The sequence below is a fragment of the Ailuropoda melanoleuca genome, chromosome 15 (genome assembly GCF_002007445.2).
Source record: "Ailuropoda melanoleuca isolate Jingjing chromosome 15, ASM200744v2, whole genome shotgun sequence".
Lineage (NCBI taxonomy): Eukaryota > Metazoa > Chordata > Mammalia > Carnivora > Ursidae > Ailuropoda > Ailuropoda melanoleuca.
In genome coordinates this window covers 43,736,107-43,762,339 of record NC_048232.1, presented here as the reverse complement: position 1 = coordinate 43,762,339, position 26,233 = coordinate 43,736,107, and the positions used below count along the sequence as shown (strand labels likewise).

Sequence of the window (26,233 nt, the reverse complement as noted above, 5' to 3'; positions counted from 1 at the left end):
CACCTTGTGTTTATTTCACTGATGAGTCCTACACAACTTTACCTGTACAAAGAAGCCAGCAGCCTCCATGTGACCATCTCCTGTTGAAGAAGCCAGAGCATACTGGCTGTTTTTGAGAACTTCTGAAGTCCAGGTGTTGCTCGGCTCACTATTTTACTCAGTATATTCACCTGACATAAAAACACAGAGGTAAAGAGGTTTTCTATCATTCCGAGTCATAACTTTGTATTCTTCAACTGCATGCTGCTAAAACTAAATATATACATATATAAATACACACATTATATTATAAATTGTTCCTGCCTATCGCCTTTTTTTAATTGAATGAAATATAACATTCCCACCAGAAACAGCCTTTGAAGTAAGGCATGTTTATGTGAGTATATATGTAAAAGTTTTAACATACTCTAGATCTCAGATTCAACAATAACGGCCATGGGTACATTTTTTTCTTCTTGTATACCTACCCAGGAGATAAGCTAAATCTAACGTATACCTGACAAAGTCATAACACGAGCTAACAGCATAGCAATGAAAATTAAAAATATCTTCAAATTATGCCTGAAAAATTAACACCATGTAACAAATCAAGAAAAACATTTTAAGATTGGTAGTAAAGGGTGCCAGGCGGACTCAGTCAGTTGGGCACCTGACTCTTGATTTCAGCTTGGGTCATGGTCTTGGGATCGAGCCCCTAGTCGGGCTCCGCGCTTCCTTGGGACTCTCTCCCCTCCCCTCATCCCCCTCCCCCTCAACCCCCACCCTCCTCCAATCCCACGTGCAAGCACTCACTTTAAAAAAAAAAAAAAAGACTGGTACTATAACATTGTCATTTCTAACCAAAACCCGAACCAAAGTCCCTCCTTGTTCTGAAACAGTTCTTAACCTTTTTCAGGTTGAGGCATGTGTGAAAATCTAACAAAAAGTACGGATGTTCTCTCCAGAAACACACACAAAATTGTTTATCAGAAAGTTTAAGGACACAGGGTAAAGGAAATCTTTCTCAAAGGTTATGGATAGTACTTCCTTATCTTATCAAGAAGAACTAGGAAACAGGAGAGCTCTCATTCAGAACATGAAGTATCACTACCACCACAATTTTTCCCTCCTTTTGGGCAATGTTTAATAAAAGTGTTATCTGTACTTCTCATTATTAAATTTTCTATTGGAATCCTAACTCCAGTAATTCACTAAGTTATTATTATTGCTTTTGTTATTTAATGAAGCTATTGCTTTTATAATGGAACAATTCAGAGACTGATTATTGAAACAAATGCTCAAAATATTGGCTATTATTTTAATCATTCTTAAATGCAATAGTTATTTGAAGGCCTTTTTTTTTTTTAAATATATATTTTTTTAGTAATCTCTACACCCAATGTGGGGCTAGAACTCATGATCCCAAGACCAAGAGCTGCATGCTTTTCCAACTGAGCCAGCCAGACGCCCCTCCTTTTCCTTTTTTATTTTTATAATTTTTTTTTCTTTGCATCATTTTTTTTAAAATTTTATTTTATTATATTATGTTAATCACCATACAGTACATCCCCAGATTCCGATGTAAAGTTTGATGCTTCATTAGTTGCGTATAACACCCAGTGCACCATGCAATACGTGCCCTCCTTACTACCCATCACCAGTCTATCCCATTCCCCCACCCCCTCCCCTCTGAAGTCTTCAGTTTGTTTCTCATAGTCCATAGTCTCTCATGTTTCATTCCCCCTTCTGATTACCCCCCTTTTCTTTATCCCTTTCTTCCCCTACCGATCATCCTAGTTCTTATGTTCCATAGATGAGAGAAATCATATGATAATTGTCTTTCTCTGCTTGACTTATTTCACTTAGCATTATCTCCTCCAGTGCCGTATGTTGCAGCAAATGTTGAGAATTCGTTCTTTCTGATAGCTGAGTAATATTCCATTGTATATATGGACCACAGATGACTGGATTAAGAAGCTGTGGTCCCTATTTAATTTTTTAAAAAGATTTTATTTATTTATTTGACAGAGAGACAGCCAGCGAGAGAAGGAACACAAGCAGGGGGAGTGGGAGAGGAAGAAGCAGGCTCATAGCAGAGGAGCCTGATGTGGGGCTCGATCCCATAACGCCGGGATCACGCCCTGAGCCGAAGGCAGGCGCTTAACCGCTGTGCCACCCAGGCGCCCCTTTCCTTTTTTAAAAAACAGACTTAATTTTTTTTATAGGCACTTCAGTGGCTCAGTTAGTTATGGTGCTGACTCTTGGTTTCGGCTCAGGTCATGATGTCAGGGTCATGAAATTGAGCCCCAACGTCAGGCTCCACACTCTCCACACTCGGCATGCGGAGTCTGCTTGAAATTCTTTCCCCTTCCCTTGCCTTCTCCGTATGCTCCCCCTGCCCCAGCTCAGGTGTGCACGTGCTCTCTCGCTCTAAAATAAATAAACAAAATAAAATAGACAATTTTTTCAAGCAGTTTTAGGTTCACAGCAAAACTGAGTGGAAAGTAAAGAGTTTCCCATTACTTACTTTTTTTTCTTTTTTAAAAGATTTTATTTATTTATTTGACAGAGACAGACAGCGAGAGAAGGAACATAAGCAGGAGGAGTGAGAGAAGGAGAAGAAGGCTTCCTGCTGAGCAGGGAGCCCGATGCAGGGCTCAATCCCAGGACCCCGGAATCACGACCTGAGCCAAAGGCAGATGCTTAACAACTGAGCCACCTAGGCACCCCTGTTACTTTCTGACTCCACATACAACTTCACCCCTTACTATGAATACAGCACCAGAGCAGTACATTTGTTACAGCAATCAATGGCCAAAACTGACCTGTCATTATCACCCAAAGTCTATAGTTTATATAAGGGCTCACTCTTGATGTGGTATATACATATATTTTTTAAGATTTTATTTGTCAGAGAGAGAGAGTGAGCACAAGCTGGGGGAGCAGCAGGCAGAGGGAAAGGCAGGCTCCCCACTGAGCAAGGAGCCCAATGTGGGATTCGATCCCAGGACCATAGGATCACTACCTGAGCCAAAGGCAGATGTTTAACCAACTGAGCCACCCAGGTGTCCCATTGGTATTGTATATTCTACAGGTTTTGACAAATGAATAACAGGTATCCACGTTACAGTCTCACTTAGAGTAGTTTCACTTCCCCAAAAATCCACCCAACTCCACTTTTCATCCTTATTTTCCCCATCCCCTGGCAACCAGAGGTCTAGTTTTACTTTCTCCAAGTTTTGCCTTTTCCAGTTGGATTCATATGTTATGTAGCCTTTTCAAAGTGGTTTCTTTAGCTTAGTAATATGTATTTAGGGTTCATCCTAATATGCATTTAGGGTTCATCCTTGTCTCTTCATGGCTTGATAGCTCATTTTGTTTTAGCATCGAACAATATTCCTTTGTCTAGATGTACCATGGCTGATTTATCCAATCACTTACTAAAGGACATCTTGGTTGCTTTTAAGTTTAGGCAATTATGAATAAAGCTGCTATAAACATCTATATGCAGGTTTTTGTGTGGGCATAAGTTTTTAACTCATTCTGGTAAATATGAGAGCATGAATGTTGTTGAATCATATGATAAGAGTATGCTCAGTTCTGTAGGAAACAGAAACTGCCTTCCCAAGTGGCTGTACCACTTTGCATTCCTACCAACACCGAATGAGAGTTACTGCTGCTCTACATCCTTGTCAGCATTTGGTGTTGTCAGTGTTTGGGATTTTTGCCATTCTAATAGGTATACAGTGACATCTCATTGTTTTGATTTCTAATTCCATAATGATACATGATGTTGAACATTTTTTCATATGCTTATTTGCCATCTGTGTATCTTCTCTGGTGTGCTACTAACATATTTTGTGGGTTTTTTGTTTTGTTTTGTTTTTTAAGTAGGCTCCACACCCAGCATGGAGCCCAGCACGGAGCTTGAACTCACAACCCTGAGATCAAGACCTGAGCTGAGATCAAGAATCAGATGCTTAACCGACTAAGCCACCCAGAAGCCCCATGTCCATTTTTTAAATTAGACTGTTAATTTCCTAATTATTGGATTTTAAGAGTTCTTTGTATATTTTGGATTTTCCATTTTTTTTTTTTTAAAGCAGCAGAATCCTCCTGTTCCCAAAGAAATCTTATATGGACCTTCATTATGCAAAAAACAGAGCTGCTCTGGCTAACCTCCCAACCATGCCACTCCTGTCACCACACCCCTAAGACATCCCCCTTAAATACAGGATGGAAGTTCATAGGTTGAGGCTGCTCAAAAAACCAAGAGTACTGAAGTTTGACCAAATTAACTTGGTATAAAATGAACTTACCTGACAACTACAAATGTTTTCATACTCTTCTACAAGGTCAAAAACTGTAGATGAAGAGTACTTTAAGAAAGACTGCAGGAAATCAGAAAACATACTCATGGATGCTAGAACACATTAAAAGAAAAGGAACAAAAAAGTTAAGTGACATACTCCTAGGTAATTCTGTTTCTTCGAAAACTTAAAAACACCGCTACACAGCTTTTTTTTTTTAACTCCTGTATTTTCTTAAAAATTGTAACTGTGGTAAGATAAATATAACTAATTTGACCATCTTAACCATTTTTAAGTGTACAATTCAGGAGCATTAAGTACATTCACACTGTGGTGCAACCATCACTACCATCTATCCACAGAATACTTCATCTTGCAAAACTATAACTCAGGATAGCCCAAGCAATCCTAAGAAGAACAAAGCTGGAGGCACCATACTTCTTGATCTCAAACTATACTACAAAGTTTTAGTAATCAAACAGTATGATACTGGCATTAAAAAAAGACACAGAGACCAATGGAAAAGATGAGTCCAGAAATAAACTTCCACATATACAGTTAACTAATATTTGACAAGGGAACCAAGAATACTCAGTGGGGAAAGGCTAGCCTTTTCATTTTCTTTTTTTAAGATTTTATTTACTTATTTGCCAGGACGGCTATCATTAATAAGACAAGAAATAAGTGCTGCAATGTGGAGAAATGGGAACTTTGTGTACTATTGGTAAGAATGTAAACTGGTTCAGCTTACTACAGAACAGTATGGAGGTTCCTCAAAAAATTTTTAAAAAGAACTACCATCTGAAACCATAATCTCACTTCTGCATATATAACCGAAGGAAATGAAAACAGGATATCGAAAAGATATCTGCACTGCCACGTTCACTGCAGTGTTATTCATTATAGCCAAGATATGGAAACAACCCAAGTACCCATCATGAGATGAACGGGTAAAGAAGTGGTATATACATACAATGGAATATTACTCAGCCATGAGAAAGAAGGAAATCCTGCCACTTGCAACAACATGGCTGGACTCTGGGAATGTTATGCTAAGTGAAATAAATCTGACAGAGAAAGACAAATACTGTATGATAACACTTACCCATGGAATCTTAAAAATCCAAACTCATAGAAACAAAAAGTAAAACAGTGGTTACCAGGGCTAGGGGGTGAGAAAAATGAGAGGTTGGTCAAAGGGTACAAACGTGTGGTTAGGAGATGAGTAAGTTCTGGAAATCTAATGCATAGCATTGATTATAATCAACAAATCTGTATTATATACAGTTCAAAGGTGCTGAGAGACTATATCTTAAATGCTCTCACCCACAAAAAAGAAATGGTAATTCTGTGATGTGAAGGTATGATGGAGGTGTTAGCTAACACTAATAATCACATTGCAATATGTAAATACATCAATTCAATGTTGTATACCTTAAACTTACACAACGTTATATGTCAGTTACATCTCAATTGAAAAAAACCTTAAACTCTGTACCTATTAAACAATTACTCCATTCTTCACTTTCCCCTAGTCCCTGGCAACCATCATTCTACTTTCTAGGAGTCTGATTAATCAAGGTACCTCATGTAAGTGGAATCATACAGTATTTCTTCTTTCGTCACTGGCTTATTTCATTTGGCAAAACGTCCTCAAGTTTCATCCATGTGGTAGGATGTTGTCTGAATTTCCTTACTTTTTAAGGTTGAATAATATCTCACTGTATTATTTAACACATTTATTTAAACATTCATCTGTCAGCAGACATTTGGGTTGCTTCTACCTTTTGGCTATTATGAATAATGGGGCTACAAACGGGTATACAAATCTCTCTGTGATCCTGATTTCAGTTTTTTGGGGCATATACCCAAAAGCAGAATTGCTGATCATATGGTAATTCTATTTTTAATTTTTTTAGGAATTGCCATCTGTTTTCCATAGCACTGCACAATTTTACATTCCCACCAATAATGTATAAGGGCTCCAATATTTCTATATCCTTGCCAACATATGCTACTTTCTGGGTTTTCTGTTTGTTTTGTTTTGATTTGGTAGTATCCATTCCAGTGGATGTGAGGTAGTCTCATTTCCATTTTGATTTGCATTTCCCTACTGATTAGTAATGTTGAGCACCATAACATATGCTTACTGGCCATTTTTGTATCTTCTTTGGAAAAATGTCTACTTAAGTCCCATGCCCATTTTTTTTTTTTTATTTGACACACAGACAGCCAGTGAGAGAGACAGCCAGTGAGAGAGAGACAAGCAGGGGGAGTGGGAGAGGAAGATGCAGGCTCCCAGCAGAGGAGCCCAATGTGGGGCTCGATCCCAGAAAGCCGGGATCACGCCCTGAGCCGAAGGCAGACGCTTAACCGCTGCGCCACCCAGGCGCCCCTATGCCCATTTTTAAACTGCATTGTTGTTTGTCGTTGAGCTGTAATTCTTTCTACATTCTAGATATTAACCTCCTATCAGATATATAGGATTTGTAAATATATTCTCCCATTCTGTGTGCTGCCTTTTCACTCTACAAATTGTATCTTTTGATGCACAGAAATTTTAGATTTTAATGTAGTCCAACGTATCTATTTTTTTTCTTGTTACCTACAGGTCTTTTAAGAGCCCAAAGATGTGTTAGGTAGTAATCTGATCTATCAACAATTACTACGAAAATGTAAGCCAAATTTTAAAATATCTGAATTGCACTTTAAACACATAACAAAGTAGCTGAGAAAGTTACAACAGATACTAAGATGACATGTTTTACTCAGGGAAAATACATATACTCTACTAAGGTACTGTATCATATCTAAGGTCTCATCCATTATACTAAAAACGAAGATTTTTTTGGATTTTAAAGATTCAGTACAAAGGATTTCTGAATCACTCAAAATTTGAGTACTTATTACTGGCAGATACTATAAGGAAGCAGTGGCTGCCACCACCTAAGAGAAGGGCTATGAAATCAAACTGCTTAGTTTCAAACCCTGGTGTCTTCACTTCCTAGCCAGGTGAGCTGAAGTCAGTTAACCACGATGAGCAGCAGTTTCCTTTCCCCGCAAATGGGAACGGTTACTGTAACTCTAATGGACAGTTACAGAAGATAATGTTCATACAGAGGTAAGCACACTGACTCTCACTATTACGTCAGCTTATGATGATGATAAAGTGAAGAACTTATGTAATAACAAGTACACAAACACATGGAAAGCAAACTTTTTTTTCCTCAAGGGAACGGTAACAACCAACCTAAAACTAGAAAGGTCACAATACTACTTGAAAAAAACAGAAACAAAAAAACAGCATCAGCATCCACATCAAAACATGTCAACAATATTAGATAAAAACTAAACCTAATGAAAAAGACACGTTCTTCCAACAGAACAAATGTGAAAAGACTAAAGATATGAGCCTAGTCTACTAGCCTGACAAGGTATTTACGCTGAAGCAAGATGCTCCAACTGAGAACAAAGGTGAGGTTCTCAGCGTTCCAGAACTACTACAGCAAATGGCTCAGGCATTACTGGAACTACTCGGCTTAACAAAAAATACTTTATAATGACATTCGCAAGTAAGAGACAGCTTCCTGCATCTTAGTAAAGGAAGAGTCTACTTTGTTAAAAAGCTCAAAGCCATTTACCAGCTTCACCAGGATCATCTTCACGTAACATAACAGCACTGAGAGTTACGTCCTCTGTTACACTGTGGGACTCTGTGTTTGTGAGGGTTCCGGATCGCTGTGACATGAATGCAGTGGCCCAATTACTGTCATCCAGATTAGTTACCTAAAAAAAAAAAAAAAAAAAAAAAAAAAGGAAGATACAGAAAAGTAATGAATGAGCTACTGCCCATTGAGGGAATAAAGACTTCAATATTGCTAAATTTTTTTAAACCTCTATCTGTGTTTTTCATATTTAAGAGATAACCACAGGCTATTTTGTTAAGGAAATCACACCTTTCATGAATGTTTTCTTCTTTGTACTACTCTCTATATATTTTTAAAGTCAATAAACATTGCATTTTGTACTACTGAAGCTGATATTAACAGGTAAGTCCTACTGCTCTAAGTTCACATCATTTTTTCAATATTGGAAATTGTACGGGACCTATGACCCAGTTTTTTCAACATATAAATGGTAATAAAAGGGATGATGGAGGAACTTACAGATTTTAAAAGATGAGACATATCAAGCAAATGCAATGTGTATATTTGAAGCTTAAACAAACCAACTTAAAAAAAATTGCCATAACTGAAGAAACGTGGACACTTAATGAAATATATACAGTGAAAAAATATATATACAAAATGGATATTTGAAATGATAAAGGAATTACTGTGTGTGTGTGTGTGCGCGCGTGTGCGTGTACGCAGTGTTAGATGTGTTAATAGCACTGTGTTAAAGAAATGTACCTTATGTCTCAGAGACACATACAAAAGTATTTATGGGTAAAGTGGTGTGAAATCTGGGAGTTGTAAAGTAATGTAGGGGAAATGCTTGTGGGTGTAGATGAGAAAAGATCAGCCATGTATTGATAACTGGGCAATGAGAACGTGGGGCTTACTCTACTATTTTTGGACATGTCTAAAATGTTTAAAAATATGTCCCTGTTTTTAAAATTCACCTTTCTTTAAAATCCATCTTTTTAAGGCAGAAAAAGCTATCTGAAGGTTTAAAAACTTTAACCTTTATAAAAAAAAAAGAAAAAAATTGCCTTTATTAATAAAATGCAGGCATAAGCAACAATAAAAATGTATATTTAAACCTAAATATTTATAATAATCAATACACATTTACTCTGTCTTGGGCTTTAAGACAGTAAGAATTTTACTATTAATCTTGCAGTTCTAAAACAGTAAATAATAAGCCATCTTCTTTTGTTTAAAACCAGATGCAGTCAATTCGCTCATGTTTTCAAGCAGAATAAGGTGAACACTGCCAAAATAAACCAGATTCATATGGAGAGCAAAACTGTTCAATTGTTAGATCACTGTTAGATATAACACTCAAAATCTGTAAGACAACAATAAATATTTTAAAGATTAAGGAGAGGTTTAACATGCAAAACCATTCTTCAGAAAACACCTTATCTAGACAATTTCGAGTGTGTATAAAAATCCCTGTGCCTTTTTAATAAGCATAGAGGCAAATACAAAAGACCCGTTTTTATCTTGTTTTTGGCACTAAATTAGCCATCATACTCTACTACTCCAACAGAACTCTTCTGTTCCGTCTCAGTTAGATACAATCCTTTCTTTTCCTAGAGGATATTTTAAACACCTAGGTCAAGTCAATCCGTATCAGTTTATATGACATTTCTTCTCTTTTAAATACTGTACCACAGTGATTCCTGAAGCGTGTCTCATCTACTTTTCCCAACATTTTCTCTTTTCTTTCCTTTAATCCACCATCTCTCTTCCTTATGTTACTCTTCATCCATTACTCTTGGCTTCCTACTCTTTTATGTTTCAAAACAGGACTCAGGGGCGCCTGGGTGGCTCAGTCATTAAGCGTCTGCCTTTGGCTCAGGGCGTGATCCCGGTGATCTGGGATCGAGCCCCACATCAAGCTCCTCCGCTGGGAGCCTGCTTCTTCCTCTCCCACTCCCCCTGCTTGTGTTCCCTCTCTCGCTGGCTGTCTCTCTCTCTGTCAGATAAATAAATAAAATCTTTAAAAAGAAAAAAAAAAACAAAACACAAACAGGACTCAGCTTTTATAGCTATCAGCAACCCACCAGTTATTTCTTTGGATCAGCGAACTATCAGATTAGGGCATTCTATCTGCATCTAAATCTTTTTGGTACTGCAGCTCCCATTTGTGACTTGAGATGCTTCAGGGTTTGCTTTCTGAAAGCCTAACCAAAAACCATTTCAATCTCTATCACCTAGTTATTCTTTTGATGACTAGGACTTCAAATCTCACTAAAGGCTTTTCAGCTCAATATCATACTTTTATACAAAGGGGGAAATTTTCAGCCCTGCTTTCCTACATACCATAGACAGGTTTCCCAAGAACCCTGAAGACTGTGTAAGCCGGGGAGACCTCCCTCCTGTTCCAAGAATGCAGGAAACATCTGGATGCCTTAGTAAGCTTCGGCTGGGTGGAGTAACTACAGATAAGAGGTTAGTAAAAAGAATCTAAAGTTCATGAACAGTGATCATGAAAACAAAACAATCAATCAATCAAACAAACAATAACTTTGTTGGTTTTTTTTTTTTTAATTTTTAAAATGTATTTAAGTAATCACTACACCCAACATGGGCTCAAACTCACAACCCCAAGATCAAGGGTCACACGCTCTACTGACTGAGCCAGCCAGGTGCCCCAATAACTTTGTTTTCAATTACATAGATTCTAAGTAAATACTTTAAATATTAACATTTCCACGATATAAAGATTTAACTGATTTTTCTAAATTTCAGCTTTTGGTACTGCTGAGCCCATCAGGAAAAATTTTTACTGCAAATAGAGATGCTTTTGTTAAAATATAACCAAGTGGTAAAAAAAAAAAAAGAAAGAAAAGAAAAGAAAGAAGAAAAAAATGACACGAATAAGCCCATGGATTCTTCATATTCTAATTTTATAAAGTGTACTGAAGAGGCCACTTGGTATACAGGGTATAGGCTTTGAAGTATACAAATCACTGCTTGAATTCTGATTCCATTACTTACATATTTGCTCAGCCATGCTATTCTTACTCCAAGTCTCACTTTGTTTTGGCAAAATAGAGATAATACATTATAGTCATTGTGTATTTATGTACAGTATCTTTTACATGGCAAGAGTTCAACAAACAGTAACCACAATCATTATTATTTGTCCTTAATTATTGATATTGTAACCAAAGAGTATATTTAAATATGTGTATTATAAGTTTTAACCTATAGCTACTACTATTATTATTATTAAATGCTTTAAAAGCAAAAAATCTTACAAGGTGGTCGAAATGAACTGGGAGTCCGAGGGATAACCTGGTTTCTTGGTGTAGTATTGGAGAAAATTTCATCTTGGGATGGCTGAACTACAGGAAACGTTAAGAAAAGTTTTCCACATAGAAAAGACACCATTAAAGTTCGAATTAACCATATTTACACCAAATAAAATATGGGAATACATTTTTTTAAGAACAAGGTTTTTATGGCTACCATTTTTTCTATGCAAAGAGTAAATAACTCCCTCTACTAATTAATTTCTCAGATATCAATCTTAGATTACTACACATGGTCCTTACATTTCAAAGTTAAAAAAAAGGATATCTAATCTCAGCAGAAGCTAATGACAATATGATAGCAGTAAAACAGAACACCCTTATTCTCAGGGTAACACAAATCTTAATCTCATTGTATTTCAACATTTAATTTACCAAATAACATATCTGGGAACTTAAAAAACTAATTTTCACAGCATTTTATTATAATAGCAAGTGTTTAATACCTCTCATTAAAAGAAAATTCTATGATCCTGATTCCAAGCATACTGCAATTTGTATAACAATACTTAAAATGGAAAGGATACTTAAAACTCTTTTTTGAGCACTCTGTTTCCGTGCAGTCCGAGTCACCTCTGCCTCCCGGATCACAGGCGATGACATCTCTCCATAGCCACTCCTAAAATAGTATCATTAAGTTCATGTGAATGAAATAGAGAATGTAGCGTTTGCAAAGAACTTTACCATGATTGGAGCAAAGCACCCTGGGTCAGTCAAGGTATAGATCATCCCAGTAGCCAAGTCTTTGATCTTTGGTTGACAGTGCTCTTTGCTTTCAAATCTTGCTTATCCCTCAAAGTCCTTCTCAAATTTTTCCTGCACAGTCATCTTTGAGTTTCTAGCACTCACTATGTTATTTTTACCTATGGAATGATTTCAACACTTGGAATCTATCTTATAACACTGTTTTACATAATTGCTTCAGGAAGGCAGGTCTTTCCTCTGTTAATTTGAGGATTTCCCTAAAATTGCAGGAACTATCTCTTAAAAGGATCTTCTGTAGTTTCCAAAATGTTTCAAACCAGGGATACTATGAAAAATTCTGTTGTTTGGACTGGCCAGATGGAAGGCTAAGTGAAAAAGAATTCAGGTAAATTGGAGAGGTGTCTCTCGTCTCAGTACTATTGCAATCACAGTGCCCCTGATCTCACATCATTCTCAGCCCAAGGTCTAGAACATAGTTTGTGTGAATCAAAAGACCTGTATTTTGAGACAAGAATCCAATATGCTGTTCCTCCACTTAAAACCTTCAGGTAGCTCTGAAGCCAGAATCTCTCTGGCTTACAGAATCAAGTCCAAATTTCCTTTGTTTTTTACAATCTAACCCCAACTTAACAGTTCAGCCTTATATTCGGCAACCAACATCCCCATACAAACACATATTGCATGTGACCATTTGGCCACACAACGCTTTCCTTTTCATATTCTTGTACCCTGTACACGTTGTTTCTTCTATAGAGGCCTACATTTGCCCCCTTGATCCACCTGGTGAACACTGAACTCACCAGAAACCCTCCTGAAGTCTGGAGACACAATGATCCAAGTTGGCAACTTGGTTCTTCTATTTATTAGCTTCCTAAATGTGACCGAGTTTTTAAGCTCTTTTAGCCCCAGTACTATGTATGAAAAGAGGATCACAGTACCTATCCTCAAAGGACTGTAGGAAAATTAAATTAGCTAATAATATATTTAAAGCGTTTAAGGCACTCAGTGTTGGCACTATTACTCAGACCAACTAGAAAGTTACCTCCTTTGAGAATTCTTCCTGCTACCTCCCATGGCAGGTAGACTTAACCCGCATCCTCATTTTCTCTTCTCACAGAACAGTCAAAACACATCACTTTGCACTGCTCAGATGTCTCCTCCACTATACAACCAATTCCCCGTGGCCAAGAGCATAGAATAACTCACCTATGTCGCAGGTGGCTAGCATAGTGCCAGGGTCATAAAAAGAACTCAATTCAGTACCTCTCTGATGCTGGAACTTGTGATCAGGAAGTCTGGGTTGAGAACCCAGTTCCGTCACAAACTGGCTTTGTGACCTCGGCAGGTCACTCAGCATCTCGAATGTCGGGCACCTCTTATCCCTCCCACCCCAGGAGCGAAAAATGTCGCGCGAGAACACAAAACAGATGGCAAAGCTGCCGTGAGAACGCAGGGCATTATCACCGTCTACATTCACCCCCACCCAGGCGGCCTTTCTCCCATCATTTACAGAGCCCCCCAGCCCAGGAAAGGAGTCCTAAGGTTAGCACCCGGGCCCTCCTCGGCTTCCTCTGAGAATCGGGTTTCACTTATTTCGCTCCGCCAACAAGCAGGAGGGGCAAGTCTCCGAGATTAGTCAGAACCACCAGAACTGACCTGTCCATGGCCACGGCCTTCCCCAACGAGAACCTCGCAAACTCGACTCCAGTTTAATCACCCCGTTTCAGCCTTCCCGCTCTCCGGAAGCAAACCCTTCGACCCGGAAGTATGTCCTAGAAATGCCTCCCTAGAGCAAAGGGGGAGGGACGGAGAACTAGCTCTCCCATCGACCGCACGCGCGACGACTTCCACCTACTTCCGCAGGTCCGGCCTGCGCAGGCGCCGAAGGCTGTGCTAGTGTGCTGGCGCCGGGCCGGGCCGGCAGTGCTGGGCCGGGCAGGGGGCGGTGCCTGAAGCGTCAAGCGCGGAGGCGCTGCGGCCACTTTGCCTAACGGGTATTTGTGGGCGTGGTCCAAGCGCCAAGTAATCCTAAAGGGAAACTTTTTTTTTTTTTTTTAAAGATTTTATTTATTTATTCATTCGACAGAGATAGAGACAGCCAGTGAGAGAGGGAACACAGCAGGGGAGTGGGAGAGGAAGAAGCAGGCTCTTAGCGGAAGAGCCTGATGTGGGGCTCGATCCCACAACGCTGGGATCACGCCCTGAGCCGAAGGCAGACGCTTAACCGCTGTGCCACCCAGGCGCCCCACCTAAAGGGAAACTTGACGTCTGTTGACGTCTAGAGAAATGTGCAGTCATTTCCTCGTATTCTTAGTAAGAAGGAACCTCGGACTTGGAATTCAGACGTGCAGGCTCTGCCCTCCACTCAGGGGGTCCCTGTCAGTCTCACTGTACTCATCTTGTTTGAATTGTAGTGTAAACCCCCTACAGTTCTTGAAATTGTATTCTATCAGGACTATTTGTTTTTTACTTGATATTTTTCCTTATTAAGGAGAAAAGGACCACCTGTCTGAAAAGCATAAAGGGTGATATGTAAATGATGAATCACTAAATTCTCCTGAAACTAATATTACAGTATAGGTACTGTACTAACTGAAATTTAAAAACTTGAAATAAACATACAGAAGTAGCATAAAGGGTGATGGTAATATTGCTCTCTATTTCAAAGTGCCCCTATAGGCAAAATTAGAATATTCTGGCCCTGAAGGAATCAGTCTAAGTTTTGCCTTACCCGTTTATATTCTGCTGCAATCCTAGGTAATGTACTGGAAGGCCTCTTCATACTGGATTCCCACTAAGACCACATGACATTTTGAGGGGAAAAGGGATTTGGGGCTCTATCTAGGCTTGAACCTTCCTCCTGCACATATTCCCCCTCATCTGTAGAATGGAGGTAACGCCTTTATCAGAGAGTTATCACAAAGATAAACAACCAGATGCCAAATGTACACTTCACATTGTAGTCCTCAAAAGTCTCCTCTTTTGAAAACAAACCATAAGAGGCTCTTAACAATAGAGAACAAACTGAGGGTTGTTGGAGGGAGGTGGGTGGTCCTGGATGGGCTAGATGGGTGATGGGTATTAAGGAGGGCACTTGTGATGAGCATTGGGTGTTGTATGTAAGTGATGAATCACTGAACTCAACTCCAGAAACCAATTTTGCACTTTATGTTCACTACCTAAAATGTAAATTTTTAAAAAAAGTCTCCGCTTTCAATAACCTACTTGATGAGTCCCACCCTGTGCTCTCTCATTCTTCCTATCTCCTAATATTCCTGTACAAAAGTGCACTTGTTGTTTTCTGGAAAGTGAAATCTGGTCCTAATGATTTTGTGGTGCTGGAGCAAATTTATTCACCATGTGAGCCAGTGGTTCACGTTCTTGCCATGTGTCCCCTGGCAACTGAATTCTGATGTGTTTAATTCATATAATGTATTTGAAGTGATTGACCATAAGACACCCAATAAGGAGGAAGAGCAGTTTGGTGCAAAGGATTAGCCCAGTGTTCAGTTCATAGGCAAAGAGAAAACACTTGTTGAAGAGTGCAGAGGGGTTCACTTTGACACATCTAATTAGTAGGCGTGAACATCATACTGCCCCCAAAATATTTGAAAATGTATTCATTTGATTACCTACCTTAAAATTACTTGGAATAAACTCCTTGTGTGGGGCATATTGTGTATATTCTAGCTTTATTTTTAGAGATCCTGATTTCAATGATAGAAATTCACTATCGCTAACTTAAGCAAAAGGGAATTTACTAGAAGCCTATCAGGAACTCACAGAATTGTTAAGAAGCTGGAGAAAAGGCTTGGGAACAGCTGCACAGGAGCTAAAGACCAGGAAACAGCTATCCCAAGAGCACTCAGACCCCAACTGTCTGATCTGGAGCACTCTTTCCTCTTCCTTAACCCCAACAGTTGAGGAAGATCATTACTTGTTTATCCCCTCCCCAAATTTTTATTTCAAAAACTTTCAAACCTACATTAAAGCTGAAAAACAGTACAATAGGTGTCAATATGATGTAGGAAATATGATGTTAGGGTTCAAAGCCAACATCCAAGAAAGAATTCTTGAGATGTCTTTGGTGTAAAAATGTGGTTTTAGGGGTGCCTTGGGTGGTTAAGCGTCTGCCTTCAGCTCAGGGCCTGATCCCAGGGTCCTGGGATCAAGCCCCACATCAGGCTCCTCCGCTGGAAGCCTGCTTCTCCCTCTCCCATTCCCCCTGCTTGTGTTTCCTCTCTTGCTGGCTGTCTCTCTGTGAAAAAAAAAATGTGGTTTTATTAAGGCACCGGGACAGGACCCATGGGCAGAAAAAGCTGCACTGGGGTTGTGAGGAGTGACTGATTATATAGTTTCAATTTGGGAAGGGGGTAGGATAGCACAAGCCTCCAAGGTATTTTAGAAACAAGGTTTCTAGGACCATGAGGGGGCTAGGAAAGGTCACTTATTATTCTTTAGTAAACCCTCAGTCACGAGGCCCTTTAGATATGTATCGGTGGACCATGTGCTTGGAGGATGATTCCTAACATGTATCTTGGGGAGGGGGGTAAACATAAAGGAAGTTTCCAAAGGGAGTTTTATATGTTAAAGTAGACTTACAAGATCCTGGGGGGGGTGTCGGGCTAAGATTGCCTTTTGCCCTTAGCAAAATATTAACATTGAGGCAGCTGAGTCCCCTAGAGGAATGTCACTCTGCCTGTTTCAAGGACTTGTCAATGGGCTGTAGGCAGTAAGGAAAAATTTAATAATTTTTCTTTTGTCTTTGTTTCCCACATCAAATATATTCTTTTTTTTCTTTAAGATTGTATTTGTTTATTTATTTGAGAGAGCTAGAGAGCGCGCAAGTGGATGGAGGGGCAGAGGGAGAGGAAGAGGCAGAGAATCTCAAGTCGACTCTGCGCTGAGCACGGAGACCCACTCGGGGCTCGATCTCAATAACCCCGAGATTGTGACCTGAGTAGAAACCAAGAGCCTGACGCTTGACTGAACCACCCAGGCACCCCAAGGTGTCTTTAACTATAACCACCAATTACTAACATTTCCCCACAATTGCTTGCTCTCTTTTGTTTTTTTGCCTGAACCATTTGAAAGTTAGTTGTATACATCTTGACACTTCCCCTCCTAAGCACTTCGGAAGGCATCTCCTAAATCAAGAACAAGGCATTCTTCTACCTAGTACGATAAACACCCAGGACATTTAGCACTGACGGAATACCATAATTAACATATTCAATTTCCCCAATTATCTCGATAACGCCTTTTATAACAGCCCCCCTCCAATACAGGAGCCAATAGAGGGTTATGCCTTTAGTTGTCCTCGTTGTTCTACTTTTGTTTAGAATAGTCCTCCAGACTTTCAGACCAATTTTTGCAGAATATTCCTCAATTTGGATTTGTCCCCATGGTTTTCTTATGATAAGCATTTAAAAAAACATTTGGAAGGACAGGGTGCAGGGATACTACATGGGTATTGCTGAGTGTTTCTCACAGTCACATCAGATGGCTTGTGAGGTCAGTGTGTCTCTGTTTCAAAATCTGCCTGACATCTTTCCTCGCTCAGAAGAAGGCATTCTTTCACCTGGACCTTCTTTCTGGCTGTTGTTTTTTTCAGTCTTTCCCTTCTCAGCTAAATTTCTCTTTTGTTAAATTGTAAGTTGCTGGTTAGTGGCTTTCTTACTATGTATCCATGTGACTACTACCTGAGTGTCACACCCCAGCTCCAGCACTTACTAGCGCTGTGACCTGGAGCGCAAGTGCATGCCTCAGGTTCTCCTTCTGGGTGTAGTAATGGTGCTAGATCATTAGGTGTTATAAAGACTTAATGACCTAATATGTGTAAAGCCTTAGAACAGTACTAGGCATTATCATATGTACGGCATATTATATATGTTCAAATACGATCTTATTCTTACTCTGGTAATAATTATCAGTTCATTTGGCAACATCAAACTCAAGACATAGTGATAGAGGCATTAGCAACATGGATTGAATTGGACCAGTCCCAATCCTTTTCCTTCTGTGATGCTGCAGTAACAGCAGAAGCATTTTTCCCTGTCTAGATGAAGAGCTCAAAATAATTAGCTTTATACTGAAAAATACAAATACGACTGTAAAGTTTCCTTTTGTTCTCCATATAAAGCAGTTCAGTGGATCTAATCCCGAAGAAGCCTTAATCATCCATTTACAATTTTTTATTTAATGTCTGCTATGTACTAGGCACAGTGCTAGTACCTGGAAGATATACACTGGGGGGAAAAGAAACATTCTCTCATTAAAAAAAAAAAATCATGTAGGGGCGCCTGGGTGGCACAGCGGTTAAGCGTCTGCCTTCGGCTCAGGGCGTGATCCCGGCGTTGTGGGATCGAGCCCCACATCAGGCTCTTCCGCTATGAGCCTGCTTCTTCCTCTCACTCCCCCTGCTTGTGTTCCCTCTCTCGCTGGCTGTCTCTATCTCTGTCACATAAATAAATAAAAAATCTTAAAAAAAAAAATCATGTAAACTTACCTACTCAAACATTTGATCTTGACATGGATAACATAAATACTTTAAATCCATATTGTAGTTACCAAATAAAATTTGGTTCTTATTTTCTTAAAATACTCTTACTTAAAACTTATTATGAAGATAAACTACTCCATCTTGCAAATTGATATTGGTGCTTAGTTGCCAATGTTTTATTGTTTGTCCCCCTTCACATCAACCAGCTCTTTAATTTATTTATTAAAAATTCTTGTAACATATGGGGCACCTGGGTGGCTCAGTCGTTAAGTGTCTGTCTTCGGCTCAGGTCATGATCCCAGGGTCCTGGGATGGAGCCCACATCGGGCTCCCTGCTCAGTGGGGAGTCTGCTTCTCCCTCTCCCTCTGCTTGTCTCTTTCTGTCAAATAAATAAATAAAATCTTTTTTAAAATTATGGTAACATATACATAATATAAAATTTAGTATTTAGCCATTTTTAAGTGTGCAGTTCAGTGGCATTAATTATATTCACATTGTTGTGCAAGGCAATGTTCAGTATATATGTATATATATATATGTGTGTGTGTATATATATATACACACACACACACAAAATAAACTCTAAATTATTTTTTATTTAATTCGGCTCCCTGCTTAAAATACATCAGATCTCAGTAAGTAGAATGGAATTCTGACAAATATTTTATGCATAAGTATCAGTGATATTGCAAAGTAGTTAAAACATCAACGACATGAAGCAAAACAGAGCTTTGTTGCAAGATACAAAGTTGGTTCAGATCAGGGAGCAAAAAAGGATAGAATAAAATGTTAAATTTCAAAAAGTAAGTTCATGAGTTAGGGAGAAAAAAAATTATTCAGTGTGGAGCGTAAAACTGTGTGCACTCGATTTGGATGTGTTATTTGAACTTCATGTACAGGAGAAAAACTAATGGAAAGACTCAACGAGACAGTGATAGGATCCTAGACAAGGATGTGGTTGTGGTGATAACGGGAAGCTATTGACTGAGTACATTATGTCTTTTCAGATACGACTTTTTTTTTTTTTTTTTTTTTGCAGGGGGAAGGGTAATGCTGTTTGGTTTGAAGAAAAATGCTTTACTCCAAGGTCAAGTAGGATCAAAGTTTAAATGTAGAGCCTGCTTGACACTGGTCTTTCTTCCCAATAAAGCAGTGTAGTGGGTAGGATCTTGGTCAGTTCACATTTAATGATTTATTTCACCTCTCTACAATTCAGTTTCCTCTTCTGTAAAATTGAGAAATGAGTATTATCTTTAACAGTATGTACTGGTAATTAAATAATATTTATATAGCAATTTGAGAGGTGGTACAGAACACAAAAACTGCTTGGGTTGAATCCTGGCTCCCCTACTTAGTTGGTGGAGACTTGGACAAAGGATGTCTATGCTTCCGTATAACAGATTGGACAGATTTATTGTGTGGATTAAATCAGTTCACATATTTAAATCACTTAGAACCGTCCTGGTATATAATTACCACTCAATAAACATTGGCTAATATTATCATCAGCACATATAGCAAATATTCAATAGAAGTGCTGGCTCTTTTGTTCAGCACCAAGAAGGAAGGGAGCATATCTGTTTTTTTCACCTCTACCTTTTGTCATTTAGTATGTGCTCAGATTTTTCTTGAAGGAGTGGGTCATTTCCAATCAATACAATTGATTCAATTCCTCAAAAAATATTCCAGCAAGAGAATCCACATTTGTATAAACAGATTAAATTTATTTTCACTTATATTTTATTCTATTATATATGTATATATATACACACACTTCACAGTACTCTCTGCCACTTCAAAGGACTTCTTTATCATCTTAATCTTGTGAAGCTTAAAAACAGGAAGAACCTTGAATAATTTATGTTACGGCTTCTCTTAATTCTCTTAAACTGTGTTCAATTTGAAGAGGAAATAGAATGATGAAATGCGAAACTTTGTAATTTTGAGTTACTCTTTTATTGCTGAATTATGATTTAAACATCGATGTCTAGGAGATTTTTAACATAAAATCATAAATATATTATTGCCTCTTAGAATTCTAACAGTAAGGGTTAGCTCAATATTGGTTTCCTTGTGGCTTGTGCTTCTAAGTCTTAAGCATAAAATAGTCAGTGACATTTTCAAGGTAGTGGTGAATTTGCTGACAAAAAGTTTGCCAGACAAATAAATCAATTGCAATGACTCCTCTTTACAGACATCTCAGGCTTCATCAATAGTGGAAATGATCTTGGGAGCAATTGAAAAACTAAAATCGTATTCCCTGTTGATATAGGACACTCTCCGACTAAACCACAATGCAGCTCATGCATTTTACTTGGCTGTTTTCACATACTTCTCTGCTTGGCATAGAAATCCTGTAAATCAAACACATTTGCGTTTCTGAAGAATGATTTATTAGGGCCCTGGAGAGAGCATTGCTTTGTTCTGTTTTCTCTAAATAGCACGATTTATACTCTGTTTAGTTTTATTATGAAAAGAAGGTAGCTAGCATGAACCTTACCCCATAAATTCAACTGGGTAAGAAAAGTCACAGTAAATTGTTTTTCTTATATGGTGTGTGTTAGTTCTGACTGAGCCCTCATCCTGCCTGGCTTAGTGGGTTGAAGGCAGGAAATTCAATCTCACACATCACAGGTGCTTTCTCCTCTTTTCTGGGGTTTGCACAAGAACCCAGGGAGTGGCTTCTCTAGTGCTAAGAACATGGATAAAGGCTTTTAGCCTTTAGTCCAGTTTATCTCATGCAGGTCATTGTCCAGACCTCAGTGTTTGGCTGAAGATGGGAGGCATGTGCTGAGTGAGACGGAGATACAGAGTGAGATGGAAGAGGGCAGGGAGGCGGAAGGAATAAAGAGGGGACAAACACACATTATTATCTGACTAAATGATGGAGTTTAAGAATCACCATAACAAATAGTTAAAAATTTGAATAGGCAGTTTACCAAATATGCACTGTTACCTTTGTTTATAAATAAATATCTTCTAATTTAGAGAATCTATCAAAGTATATCCTTAAGAGAATGCATCATGCATCCATAATGCTATGAATTTGTTCTTTTTTTTTCCTGGGGCGGGGGGGGGGAAGAGACAGAGAGAGAGGAAGAGAGAGAAGGGGCAGAGGGAAAGGGAGAGAGAGACTCCCAAGCAGGCTCCACACCCAGCATCTGGGGCTCAATCTCATGACCCTGAGATCATGACCTGAGCTGAAAGCGAGAGTCAGACACTTAACTGACCAAGCCACCGAGGCGCCCCGCTATGAATCATTCTTTAACAAAATTTTCAAGGTGTTATTTTAATGATTGAAAACATAGCATATTTGTTTCATAAATCAAGAGCAGGAGATGACTTTAAAAATACTTTGAGAGCATTTTGAGCTACAAATATATTGACATGTAAGAGCAAACTACACAGGTTCTATAAATAGAAGTGCATTTAAAAGCATAAAATGATAGAATATAAGTATCGGCAGTGCACTATAATGCAAGAAAAAGCTGTCTGTCTTGAACATTGACCTTGAAACTTGTTTGGAAGCTTTAGTCTGTGCTACAAGAGGGCATTAGGTAAATCTGCACTTCAAAATCCATCTGGGCTTCCTATTTGCGATTTTTAAATGATTGAGTTTAATCTTTAGGAAACTGCTTGCCATCCTAGGGGAGTATTGCTTCCTTGTCCTTCACTAAATCACTTCCTCGTCCTTCCTTGTCTTTAGCTGTGTAAAAAGGTTGAATTTTTGGTAAGAAAAGAAAGCTAAACTCCTCTGACTTTTCGAAAGATGATTTTTTTTTCCTGATTTAAGTATGAAGTTATGAAGATGACTTAACATTTTTAAACTTATTTCTTACTTAATGATAGCGTAACAATACGTCGGGCAAACAATTCAAAAGTCACTCCTATTACTACTGCTTCGCAGTGATTTTTATTATTGCACATTATCCCTCCACATATTTTATATCTAATAATGACATTCATATAGCTTTTAAAATTTATAGTCCAGAAACTGTTATTTACCTGCTACTGACAATGAGGATGCTCTATATCTTTGTGTTCCTGTTTTTTCTTTTTCTTCCTGATGTATTTTTGCTTTTTTTCTCCCACCTACTGAGATCCCCCTAACTTCCTCACCCCTTCCCTCCTCTGGAACCATGTTAACAGCCCGGTAGGTATCTTTCAGTAGCTTGCTTTGTCCACTTTTGATACCTCATAGAAATCCCTCTAAGTCAATCACTAAACATCATACTCACTTTGAAATGCTGCATAATGTTCTATGTTATGCATGAATCACAATCTATTCCATTATCCTTCACTGGTGATGTCATTTACCCTTTCTCTGTTTTTTCTTCAATAGTGTGTGACAGTAAATAGTCTTGTGTATATTTCTTTTCATTTTTTTTTGGTGTAGCTATCAGGAATAGGATAGCTGGGTCAAATATGCTTGTTTCCAATTTTAACAGATATTAGCAGAGAGCAAATTAAAATTTTGGTTTACCCAAAGGCTCGACAATGTACATTGCCATCAGCAATATAGGATTCCTTTCTTGTTCTCTAAACTCTCTTCTGGAACTAGAGTGTTATCTCTGTGAATTTTGCCCATGTGTTGGGTTCTTTGGTACTTTGCTTTGCACTTCTCTGCTACTAGTTGGAGCATTCTTTGATGTTTATGAGCTATTTGGATTTGCTCTTCTCTGAACTGCCTGATAATATTTCATCTAGTTTTCTTTGGATTGTTTCTTCACAATTTCTAAGGACTTTGTATTCCATATATTGTTATATTTTCCCAAATCTACTTTGTAATGTATTTTGCCAAGCAAATTATATATATATGTATATATATTCTTTAGATATATAGAAATAGATATTCTTTAATTTTATAATTTAAATATATAAAATGTTTTAATTTTAAAATAGCTTGAGTTTCTTGAATTGGCCAAAAAGGTCTTCTTTATCTCTAGACTACACTTCTAGTTTCTAAGATTTTCATTTTACTTTAGAGCTTGAAAAATTTAAAAACATCTGAAATTCGCTTTATATATATAGGGGTTGAACTTTTATTTTCCTCAGATGAATAGCTAGTTGTGCTAGCATCATTTATTAACATTCTTTCTTACTGAAATATATTTTTCTCATATATTAATTTCTGTTATGCACTAGAATCTACTTCTGGACTCAATTCTATGCTGATTAATGTCATTACTTCTTTCACCTGAATTTTAAGATCACTTAAATTTCAGGGGTGCCTGGGTGGCTCAGTCAGTTAAGCGTCTGCCTTTGGCTCAGGTCATGATCCCAGGTCCTGGGATGGAGCCCCACGCAGGGAGCCTGCTTCTCCCTCTCCCTCTGCTGCTCCCCCTGCTTGTGGGGGAAAGAGAGATCTCTTTCTCTGTGTCAAATAAATTAAATCTTAAAAAAAAAAATCACTTAAATTTCAATTTCAAAACTTCACCCAGTTGAAATTCAAATTGGAATTATATTACATTAAAATATTAATTTGGGGGAATTGATATTTTATGATATTGCCTTCCCATTCAATAATATAATTATTTGTTCAGATCTTGATTTATGTCCTTTATTAGGACTTTATAATAGCTCTTCCTTAATAGCTTTATTGCTTGAGGGATTTATAGTTTTTGTCATAAATGTGTACCCCCATATTAACTTCCAAGGGCTTACTGTGAATATAGACTAAAGCTATTAATTATTTGGCATACTTATCTTTTATCTAGCCACTTTCCCAAATTCATGAATAATTCGAATAGATTTTTTTCTTGCGCTCTTGAGGTATTCACTAATTTTTTTTTTTTTAAGACTTCAAGTAATCTATACATTCGACATGGGGCACAAACTTACTACCCTGAGATCAAGAGTCACGTGCTCTACCGACTGAGCCAGCCAGGCTCCTCAAGCTATTCACTTGTAATACCAGCAAATAATTTCATTTTCCAGCGTATAAAATGAATATTTAATTCTATTGATTTAATGCTTCTATTAGCAGTATTAGGGGACACTAATAACCCCAATTGCACAGCATTGTTTTGAGGACTAAATAAAAACATGTAAAGTGCTTAGAGCAGTGAGCGGCATACACCAGGGGACCCAAGGAATGATTAATATTATTATTTCCAACTATTAGAGCTTGAGTTCTTCAATCTAAAAAGGTCTCTTTAATGGAAACATCATACCAAAAAACAAGAATTAAAGAATCATTTGCTAGTTATTCTTTCATCATTCCCCATACTAATTGGTTTTGGGGAACCTGAGTGACAGCTTTCTTAAACTTTTATTTGTGATTCTCTACCTTGACAGAACAGCAGGAAAGCAGAGAAATAGCCTATGATATGGAATGGTTCCATAGATTATTATGTAGTAACACGTTAAAAATTAATATATAATAATCGTTACTACAATTCCACAGATTATTTTCCTTTGGAAAAGAGGAGTTATAGTCAAACTAGGCTTAAGGCTAGATAGTGAATATATTTTGGTTTAACTCATGTGGTGTTCCAGAGTTTATTTTGTGCAGATCAAGGAGACCTGCCACAAAATCTTTTGCCACCTAGAATTCACCTTTCTTCTTCAAAGTGAGCTAAAGCAGTTAAGCCAATTATGACCAATTTTACTGCTGCTCTCAGTGTTTTATGAGCAACTGAGCTAAGAAAAAAAGCCCTTCCTTATGATGTAATAGCCTAGGGGAGAGGAACTCTTGGGGAGATGCAGCTCTCTTCTGACAGTGGTGGAAGAGGTGGCATTGCAAATTGCCTTCACTTTCCAGGACTGACATAGTTTGGCATTTTACATCTACCGTTTGGACGACTTCCTGAGACTTGTCCTCTTTACGCTCCCTGAACAAGCCCTGGCAGAGGGCCTTGGGCAACAAAATCATTAACTCTACATCTGACATTAGCCACATTCTGAGAAGGGGAGTAAGCCTTGACCTAAGAATACCCTATATTAGTTCAGAGTGGAGAGGGGAGTAGTGGGAGCCACTTCCTTCATTGGTGCTATCCTCTATTCATTGGTGGAATGAAATTAATGTTTTGAAAGCGGCTAACAACATCCTCTTTGTTCCTGAAAAATTAAGAGCTAGCTGTTAGGTGTTTGCTAACTAGTTCACTACCAGCTGGTCCAGCTTCTGCAAGAGCTCAAAATTTATTTCAGGAATACTTCTGTTTTTGTTTTTTAGTCTAACCGAATAGACTCTATTAAGTTGCCAGTTAAAATCTTTTATGATGCTTTACTGATGTCAGAAAATTCAAAGGAATGAATGGGTGAAATGAGAACTTTTTCCAGAACAGTTCCAGTAGAGAATGACTAAATCAACTTCTGGGAACTTTACGTTTGTCTCTTAAACATGTAAACCACACAGATAGTTACTGTCTCCTTCTATCATTACTTCAAGTAATTAATGGATAAAACTTATCTGGAGAAGGTCCAAATTCAGTTTTGAGAAGTGATTACAGACGGAAACCTCACCCCTAATGCAAGATGTACTAACAAATTAAAAAAAAAACCATCTTGGACTAAATTAATCCCTAATTTGCTTAAATGTTCAAGGTACTTCCTTCTGTTCAACCAAATAAACTCTTGTCATGTAATTCGTGCCTGTCCATCACTCCCATCTCTAAAACAAGAAACAAAAAAGTAGCAAAGAAAACATTCAATTCAGTGAGGTTGAATAGAATCTTCTAAATCATGACACTGTTTGGTTTCAGAAGTGCTCCTTTACTTCTAATATGAATCATGTATGTTTGATTAAA

General features: G+C 38.1%; 1 protein-coding gene across 3 annotated transcripts in view; it reads right to left on the bottom strand.

The window, feature by feature from the left end:
- The window catches only part of NUP107 (nucleoporin 107), a 49,402-nt gene extending 35,362 nt beyond the window's left edge, over positions 1–14,040 (bottom strand). The window contains exons 1-7 of one of the 3 annotated variants that reach the window (XM_002918319.4): positions 13,639–14,038; positions 11,805–11,896; positions 11,224–11,310; positions 10,283–10,398; positions 7,931–8,075; positions 4,299–4,402; positions 43–170 (exon numbers count right to left, since the gene is read on the bottom strand). In XM_002918319.4, the coding sequence (XP_002918365.1) occupies positions 43–170; positions 4,299–4,402; positions 7,931–8,075; positions 10,283–10,398; positions 11,224–11,310; positions 11,805–11,896; positions 13,639–13,646 (680 nt within the window). In that variant the 5' untranslated portion in view covers positions 13,647–14,038. Of the gene's footprint in view, positions 1–42; positions 171–4,298; positions 4,403–7,930; positions 8,076–10,282; positions 10,399–11,223; positions 11,311–11,804; positions 11,897–13,188; positions 13,333–13,638 lie in introns of those variants that run through there. The other 2 variants (XM_019798671.2, XM_034643828.1) reach the window with 2 other exon arrangements.
- Positions 14,041–26,233: the final 12,193 nt, after the last annotated feature.